Source organism: Poecilia formosa, unplaced genomic scaffold (genome assembly GCF_000485575.1).
Source record: "Poecilia formosa unplaced genomic scaffold, Poecilia_formosa-5.1.2 Scaffold276, whole genome shotgun sequence".
In the NCBI taxonomy this organism is placed as follows: domain Eukaryota; kingdom Metazoa; phylum Chordata; class Actinopteri; order Cyprinodontiformes; family Poeciliidae; genus Poecilia; species Poecilia formosa.
In genome coordinates this window covers 774360-784004 of record NW_006800215.1, presented here as the reverse complement: position 1 = coordinate 784004, position 9645 = coordinate 774360, and the positions used below count along the sequence as shown (strand labels likewise).

Here is a 9645-nt window from a genome sequence, read left to right as displayed (position 1 = left end):
GACACCCCTGTCATTGTGAATGACAACCTGTGAATGACAGGTTAATATTTATCTTAATCTTTACATATACAACTACATTTACCCATCAAGCTGCAGTATAGTGTAGGATTTATGATATTTATATTAAATCAATATTTAAAATAAAGGGTTGTTTATCAGAAAACCTAAGGATAAAACTCAGGGAGGATCAGGGTAGATTTAACACACCAGAGACAAATAAATAGAACAAAATGTGATTTATACTGTAGTTGGAGAAATTATCTATAATTTATACAGAATAAACTTCCATTAAATAACTGGTTTAATCTTCCATCAACTACAAATATTTCCAAATAAGTTGATAAAATTCCTTAAAAAGTGTCTATATGCTGATAAAGATCCCACACAAGTAACAATAGTCCAGTTCAGTTTAACCAGTTACCAATCCAAGAATCAATAGACTAAGTCAGTCATTAGCAGGTTTAGTTCAGTGTTTCACCTGCCTTACATGTTTTAAGTGTTTCCTTTCTGCCTCACCTGGATTCAATCTGTGGATGATTAACAACCTTCTGCACTTCTTGATGGCTGCAGACGATCTGCAGTCATCTAACTCAGCTGTTCTTCTTCTTCTTCTTCTTCTTGTCGGTTTTATGGCGGTTGGCAAGAAACTTTTAGTAGCATTACCGCCACTTACTGGTATGGAGTGTGGTTCCTGATGGTTTAAATATTTATCCTCACATATATTCTACCATAAATTCTATCTAACATACACTCACACATTCACACATACATTCTTGTGCACAACTTTGTATATTATTGTATATTGTATTGTATTATTGTATATTATGCCTTCATTCACAAACACACTATAATTAAATTCTATGAAATAATTTCGTTTTCTTAAGAAATCGAAACTCAGCTGTTCTGGAACAGAGGCTCATTTAAGCACATCCCTAAGCACATCATAATAAAAAGTTAAAAAACAAGTGATTAATATCACAACAATTTAAAGCCCACCTGGAGCAGCCAGCTTTACACTTCCTTGTCCACCACATGCTCTCCCAGACCAAACAATACGCCCCACCCTATTTTAAAATTCAAATCCCACAAAATCTCGCAGGATTTCACACTTAGGCCTGGAGTGGTGGGTAGGATGAAAATAATACAAAAGGAGACATGACCTCAGTTATTAAAAATATCTGTTTTGCCCCAAAATAACCAGGATTACTATAGGCACAAAACAATGCCCTTATTTTTCAATAAGGGCATCTCCTAGGGGTAGGAGTTTATAAGTTCTCACTTCTTCCTACCCCATTTTGAGCATGATATGTTAACTGAAACAAAAAATCTGTATTTTCTCTTCTTTCTTATGCACTTCTTGTTACTGTGCACTATTTTATTTTTATATTTGTATCATGTTCGAATAAAATTTCATTTCATTTCAATAAACACATTTAAGATCAAAGTAATATTGAAACATGTAGTGCGTAATTTGAAACATGATTAACCCCCACCTAGTAACAAAATGTTCTGACCCAGAGCTCAAGGAGGGGGGGAGGGAAGAAGGGATGAGAGGGGGTAAAGAGGGGAAGGTTGGGAGGGAGTAGGGGGAAATGAGGAGGTGATGAGGGATACAACAAACTGCCCAGATTGCACACAATGGTAAATAAACGTTGACTTATAGTCAGAATGGTTGATTTTTGGTTGAGGTCAACAACTGATGGTGGATCAACCATTAAACAATCATCCAGCTCTAGCCAAGGAACCAATGTTCATACTGTGTCATTGAATCAATGTTGTTTTGTGGTTGAAATCTAATGAATGAAATGCTGATGTCTGATCAACATCTGATCAATATTGAATCAATGTCAGCTGTTTTGCCGCAGCCCTTCTTCCCCTCCTCTCCTCCTCATCAGAGCTCTGGGTCAGAGCATTTTATTACAGAGCGGGGGTTATCAGGTTTTTAATAACACTGTAGAAGATAGTGAGTGGTGATTCCTTTCTGTACATTTTTTTTACTTTTTCATAAAAAGTCCTTTGTCTGTGATATATTGACACAAAAACATCTACAACTTACTACAAGGAGTGGAGCGGTCCACCCCTGCTATTTACATGAGTTGGATGTCCCAACCACATAGCCACTTTGCTGTTGGTTTGTTGGCAAAAGATGTTAATTCAATGTTGAATTGCCATCATGTGCAATCTGGGTACAGAAGGAATCACAACTCAGTGTTGTCAACACATAGTGCATAAGTTAAAATGTGATTCACCCTCACCTAAAAGGGGTTGTGCTGTGGTGGCGCAGGCATTAAGCACAACCCACAATGGAGGTCTTAGTCCTCAACGTAGCTGTCACAGGTTCAATTCTCAACCTTTGCTGCATGTCTACCCCCTTCTCTCATTACCCATCTTCCTGTCAATTAACTATTGAATAACAGCCACTAGAGGTGGGTGTGTGTGTGTATTTGGCGGGTGGAGGGAAGGGGGTTGGGCGTTGAATGGCAGGTGGTGGAGGGGTGCAATAAACAGCTTACATTGATTGAACATTTAGATTACTAGTTCTTCCCCAAACCTTGTCCTCAAAGCAACCTGACCTGCGTGTTTTCAGTTCAGCAAAACCCTGTTAATCATGTGTGTTGAATTAGGGAAATACCTAAAACTTGCAGGGCAGTGTGCCTGGTGGACCGGTGCTGAAAAACACTGGATTCGATGTTGGCTCTCATAAGGAGGAGAGGAGGGGAAGAAGGGCTGCGGCAAAACAGCTGACATTGATTCAGCATTGATCAGATGTTGATCAGACATCGGCATTTCAGTCATTAGATTTCAACCACAAAACAACATTGATTCAATGACACAGTTTCAACGTTAGTTACTTGGCTAGAGGTGGATGGTTGTTTGATGGTTGATCCACCACCATTTGTCGTCTTCAACCAAAAATCAATGATTCTAACTATATTTCAACGTTGATTTACCATTGTGTGCTATCTGGGATACAACAATAGATCTACCATTCACATGGTTTTAAATCTGTGGAAATTAATAATTTAGCAAAAAATAAATCTAATTCTTAATAGGCTCCAACAAGACTAGATGATGTTACGGCTTCAGTGGGTCTCTGCCCTTTTTTTCCTTGTAGGGTTTTGAAAACAGGTGATATGTGTTGCCCTGATTGGTGCTCTGCAGCTTTAAAGCTGCCGTGCATGCAGTAGTCAGGAGTAGTGATGGGCAAATGAAGCCTCATGAAGCAATGAACCTGATGCTTCATTCATTGCTCTATAGTGACATCTGCTGGTGAAACTGCAACAGTCTTGTCACTCAGTTGGATCATACTTCCAAAAATTACTAAATGCAATATTGTCACAAAGTTTTCATCAAACTCATGTTTAGTAACACGATAATCAATGAAACCATATTTAATTGTCATGTTTTAATTATTACAATTATTTGTAACCAATCTAATCCTGGTTTATGTTGAACATTAGTGATTGTGTTGGGTTTTCTTTTATGTCATAGATGGATTTGACAATAAAGACAATTGATGTTTTAATGTCTTGAGAGTGCAGTGTCTGTTGGGGCATTCACTTTTTCTTGGATTTCTAATTGGCTCTGATCCCTCATATATGGCTACATGTTGAATTTTAGTTCTGCAACAAGTTTAAATCTGTTTCTGCTGTGCAAGACTGATATATCTTTGCTAATCAGACTACAAATAATAGTGGAACTTTGCAGAAGGTGAGAAATTGGGAGGTGGAGGGTTAATTAATGTTATCTAAGAAGAATTTTATTGTGAGGATAATCTCAAAGTATTCTCAGATGTCAGATTTTCCTCTTGCTGGCTCCATTTCAGACAATCAAGTTTATTTGTGTAGCACGTTTCAGCAACAATGCAGTTCAAAGAGATTTGCATCATAAAACTACAAAAATATAGTTATTAAAAAAACAACATAATCTACAATTGAGAAAACCAGTAACAAACATTTTGATGAGTGCCATCAATACACATCGAATATGTTGGTCAATGTTCATTTTATTTGGCCACTGAAGACAAATATCATCCTCTGATGCGTGACCAAATGGACAACAACCCATGACACAGCACGGCTCATCGCGCTTTTATTTTGAAAACCGACGACACGCAAAATGAAGCAGTGCAACCCATGCAATGCGAGGCCTCGTTTGTTGGTTTTCAGCAAGCCGACATAAGCCTAGAAGGGGGGCTTCATCGGACACGCCCCCTTTTTACTCGGTACAAGCCTCGAAGCCTGGATTCAGATGACCCATCACTAGTCAGGAGGGTTTTTCCCTCTCCCTCCTCAGAACCCCATTTGTTTGGTTTGTATCTTATGGTTGAGATTTGTTATGTTTGTTTTGCATTTGCTTATTTCTGGTCAACTAGAGGTTCTACTTTAATCTATTTTGGTTTCTCATTTCAGGCATTCCTTTTTTCAGGTTTATTTCTCTAATATGATTTAATAAATTCTATTTTCATTAAGTCATTAAATCCTTGTGTGATCTCCTTTATGTTGCCCCATCAAACGAGCCTGGTGGATGTAACAATGGCGTTTGTTATGTTGCAGATGAAACAATTTTAACACGCTTAAGTCAGCAAAAACGTACCGTTTATTGTGTTTAACAATGTTATCTATAGCTAGACTGCATTGCCTTCATGAAGAGAAATTATGCATGTAAATGTCACGTTTTGGTATGCAGCTGACAAGCTGGATACACTTTTCTGTCAACCCAAAAGTTGTCTTTTATATTTTCTAGTGTATTTACACAATTATGAAATTAAATGAAATATGTTAAATGTAAAGATAACTTTTATCAAATTATTTGAGCCCAACAGAATTGTTCAACCAACACTTTACACGTTTAGGTTTAGACCGTTTGTTTTGTTTATATTTTAGTAACTCCTTTGAACAACAATAAACAAAATATCTTAGTGTCTGTCGGAATTCACTGCGGTCACCGCTTCAAGTCATGAGGATAATTTCAGTGCCAAGGACCTGATGGTACATGCACCCACTGTCAGTGGTTGGAGATCCAGCAGGTAATTTAAACCGGGGGTCTCTTTTCAGAAACGTAGTTAATTTCTGATGTATTTTTCATTGAAGCAATGTAAGCCTTAAAGCATAAACCTTAGATTTTGATGGTGCGGTATGGGTTCAGAAACCTTGCTCATCTTTTGCTCCCTATGAAATAAAATTGGCCTTGACCTGCTATATCTATCTACTTTTAAAATGAGTTTTAACAGTACCTATATGTGTTAAAGGTAAATAAGAAATCTATTTTCTTGGTTTGATTGCTGAATAAAACCCCTTATGTCTACTATTTAAGATTTAGAACAATTAAAAGTAGATTCTGAATAGAGTTGTCCCTTATGTATAAAGAGTGAAGAATAAAAGTACAGTTTTATTTCTTAAAAATATGTTGACATATGGTTTTATTATTTATATAATAGCATGTTGTTTTCTCAAGTTGCTCTTTAATCTACCTTTTAAACTGAGCCTAATATTTATATGTATCAAAATTTCTGCAGGCTGTGTTCGTATCCTCAGTACCTCACCCTTCAACTGGTGGAGAGATGTAGAATAAGAAAGTTGCAACTGCTGGCTCACCAGTACATGATCCCAGCCAAGGTTGAATTTCATGTTGGTGACAGCCTGCCTGAAGCCAGCCCTCCAGGCTTCCCTGGACAGTTTCACAGACTTGGGTAAGACCTCAGACTTTACCAGGCTTAATTCTGACAATTTTATTGAGCATGCACTATTTTTACATAGTTTGGAAGATTCCTCAATTTTCCAGACCTTCTTTTTTCACTCAGACCATTTTCATGTTGAAAAGCCAAAAAAAAAAAAAAAAAAAAAATAAACACACTAAAACTGATGATTTTTGGAATTTCTACCAACAAAATAAAGGCACCAATGTCCATAAACTATTCTTTGAAGAATCCGCATTCATCACAGGTGACGCATTTGGCAAGTAAGTGTTAGATATTGTGCAATCGCACTGATCTAATTTAGTCCAGATGCAAAGAAACCTGTAAAATGGCCTTATACACACTCTGAAAATCAAGAGCCAGTTTCAGCACTGCAAGGTTTCAGGATTTACAGAACCAATTCCATGTTCCAATATGAATCATTTCTACTCAAAGTGTTATAAAAACTACTTAAAATTAAGTCTGGAAAAATATTATATTAAAACTGTGCGACCATTCAACCACAGTAAATGTGGATAATCACATCAGCATTACACGATGGTCACTCACTGGGAAATCATAATGGATTTATTGATTGAATGATTGAGAAAAAAATTAATGAATTGACATTTGTATTCTCTAGCACCTGCTCAAGGTATGATCTAATCTAAAATAACAGTTGCACTTTTTCAACAGGTATGTGTCTTTATCGGATAACGAGAAGACGGGCTTCAAAGCCCGGGAGCTGAAGTCGGTCCACGTTGATGCCGTCGGAACATATCTGAGAATAACCCTCCACAGGAACCATGCCAACCGTTACAATCGCTACAATCAGGGTAATCTTTTGGGGCATTTCTCCCAGATCAGAAACAAAGCTACTGGGGTTGCTTCAGGTTGGTTTTCATTTTGGTTCTCTACCAGAGGTAAAAAATTTTGCACAGTATCTTTTTCGTTTTTTAAAAAAAATGACTGATTTACTGATCTTAACTGAGGTAGTTGAGGCCTGCAGTATTTAAGATTTTGCTTTTCTTTGAAACCTCAGTAACGAGTTAATGGAGTAATTTTGGGAGGTGGATCACTCCTGGGAAGATTCACTAGTTGTTCATGTTTCCTTCATTTGTGGAGAATGGTTCAATGTGTTTCATTTGAAGCCAAAATTCCCCAAAAAGGACTTTTTAATTCTTCTCAAACTGATGTCAATAAATTTGACTTCTTCAGGTTGCACTGGTCGCCATTAACGTCCTGGGAGATTCTTTGGATAGTATCACACATCACACAGGGGTAAGTGAACAGTCTCCTCATTTCTATCTGTGGTGAATTTACATTTGTACAACAGAAGGGGGGGATGTTGAACTGTCTTTGGACTCACCATTGACTGGTCGGGCAGATTAAATAGATTTTTTTTTTAATACAACCTTAGACCAAACCCGTGACACATTTCAAATTTTAATTTTGCAATGTTAAGAAATCTTTCTTTCATACTTTATTGCATAACATTAACATAATGTTGGTCAGTTTAGCACTTTTTCTTTTTTTTAACTTAACAGCAGAAACCATTAAGTTTGAGATATTCCTTTTTTGTTTTCACAAGCTGAAATAGCTGCAGATAATTGACAGAATAAAGCAGGATGTTGGTGACGGAGACGCACCAACATCCTGCTCGCACGACCTATTCAAATGAGTTAATTTATAATTTTGGCTCAATTTTCAAAGTATTTATTGTCACATTGGTATAGGCATATAGTTAAGGCTCTGGCCCAACTAAACTCCACAAGTGCCCAAACTTATTTGTACAAGTGTTTATGTATGTCATCCGTGTAGTAATGAGACACAAAGAGAGGGCACTATGTAATCAAACAGGAGACCTTCAGTTGGTGAGTGTAATCAGATAGTCCTGCAGATTGATGGCTCCTGGAGGAGCGAGACTGCCTTAAAACACACACGCGCACGTACATGCAATAACACACAGAAACGCAAGGAAAGCGTGGACTCCCCTCGCACAGATTCCAGTGAACAAGTCGTGCATTGTTGCTTCTCTAATCCCGCTGAGCACCTTCATTACTGCAATGTTCTTGCTTGTTGGCCACAGCTGGGTCTCCTGGATCTGCTTTATGTTTGTTCTGGATGTTGAAACTGTGATGTAGATATGTAAAACGAGGATTATTTACTTCTTGGTTGAACTAAATTTGATTAAAAACATCTCATCTCTACCTTGTCTAATGTCAGCACTCCTTTCTTTAAGAGTGTTGAAGTATCATTATTTACAAAATAATGCAAAGTTGGCACTTAGAGCAACTTTGCATTAAAAGTGTCATTATTTATCGAATAACACATCATGACATCAGTCATAGACATTCATGAAGCCTCCTTCATGTTCATGACAGGTTATGTCATGTTTATGACTGTGTCACGTTAGTCTTACTCACTCCCCGTCCAAATAAAGTGCTACCAAAACGGCTTCTGACACAGCAACACGCTCCTCTACTTTACATTAAGGGATTACAATCTTTTCTTTTATGTTCCTTCACACAAAACGGTGGCCTTCAAAAACTTGTAGGCAAGTGTCCACTTTGACTAGACCTGATGTTGTCACTTAAGGCTTTACTGGAAAGTTCCAGCACTTCCTGCTGGCTAGGCAGCAGGAAGTGCTGCATGACGATAAACTTTGTTCCATGTCATGACAGCAGCTTTTAAGCTGAGATATTGGAAACATTTCATCAAACGCTGGTTTGTTTGTGTAATTATTAACTTTCAAAGCATTTGAAGGACTGAGTGGGGATTTATGTGTGTGTTTATGTGTTCGCAGTAGTGTGTGTTCCAACAGAGCTTTTCAAAAATATTTTTATGCCACGAACATTTTCTTACAAAACCACAAACTTCAGTTTATTTCGTTAGGATTTTATTTGATTGACCAAGATAAGGCAGTCCATAATTGCGCAGTGGAAGCAACAAAATGCATTGTTTTCAAAATTTGTTACAAATGCATGTAAAGCAAGAAAAGCGTCCCACTGAGTCGGTACTGTGCAAAACGTCTTTTTGATGTAGTTGGAGCATTTGAGTTTGCATTGGGAATCAGATTTTCCCATATAGAGTTTTATAATTTTTCCATTCAACATGCTCAGTCTGATTGAATGGAACGTCATGGTGTAACGTGAACGCCAATTTTCAAGTAATTCAACAAATTTTCTTTCAAGTAACTCAGCAAATTTTCAGTTGCATTTAGGGCTGAACTTTAATCCGTAAATACACCTTATGCATTAAATCCTGAGTTTGACACTCAGGGTTTGATCTAAACTCTTTGTTGGATTAAATTAGGGCTCTTTATGACAGGGAAAACTCAAACTTTAGCCCTCCACTATACAGAAATGAGTGTGCAGCCAATCCACTTGTGTAATTTGTCCATCTGTTTAGCCCCAGCCAAGCAGAGACCAGCTGATTGAACTGTCCCTCAACAGTACCCAGCAGGAAGCTGCCCTGGACACGACTTTCATGGGGTGAGACTCGGCTGTTTCTTTGTTTTGTGACAATAACACAGTCCACCAAAACCATTCAGTCTGGGAGACAACCAGACCAGTAAGCCATTCAGGGTCACATACGTTTGAGGACAATGCAGATAGTTTTTTGTGCGAGGAAACAAAACCCATCTTTGAAATATATACAGATATGCTTACTTCTTAACATTTTAATCTGCGTAAATGATACAATTAGATTCTTTTTACATACTTTGATCAAGAATTGTACAGAAGCCTTCTGAGGATTGTGATATAAATAAAGTACAGAAAAAACATTTACATCGGAGCGCTGCAACAAGCAATCCTGTCAAATGGAGAATAATTTACTATATAAAATAATAAATACATTTTCTATGAGTACTCATGGTGTTGTTACATGTCTTTGATCATAAATTTAATCTCTGCGGGATTACCGATGCAATATTACCTGTGGAGATGCAACTTTTTATACAAGTG

General features: G+C 37.4%; 1 protein-coding gene across 1 annotated transcript in view; it reads left to right on the top strand.

The window, feature by feature from the left end:
* Positions 1-2303: 2303 nt before the first annotated feature.
* The window catches only part of cep104 (centrosomal protein 104), a 35895-nt gene continuing 28553 nt past the window's right edge, over positions 2304-9645 (top strand). The window contains exons 1-6 of the mRNA XM_016681294.1: positions 2304-2324; positions 4923-5029; positions 5519-5692; positions 6374-6513; positions 6897-6958; positions 9089-9171. Of these exons, the coding sequence (XP_016536780.1) occupies positions 2304-2324; positions 4923-5029; positions 5519-5692; positions 6374-6513; positions 6897-6958; positions 9089-9171 (587 nt within the window). The remainder of the gene's footprint in view (positions 2325-4922; positions 5030-5518; positions 5693-6373; positions 6514-6896; positions 6959-9088; positions 9172-9645) is intronic.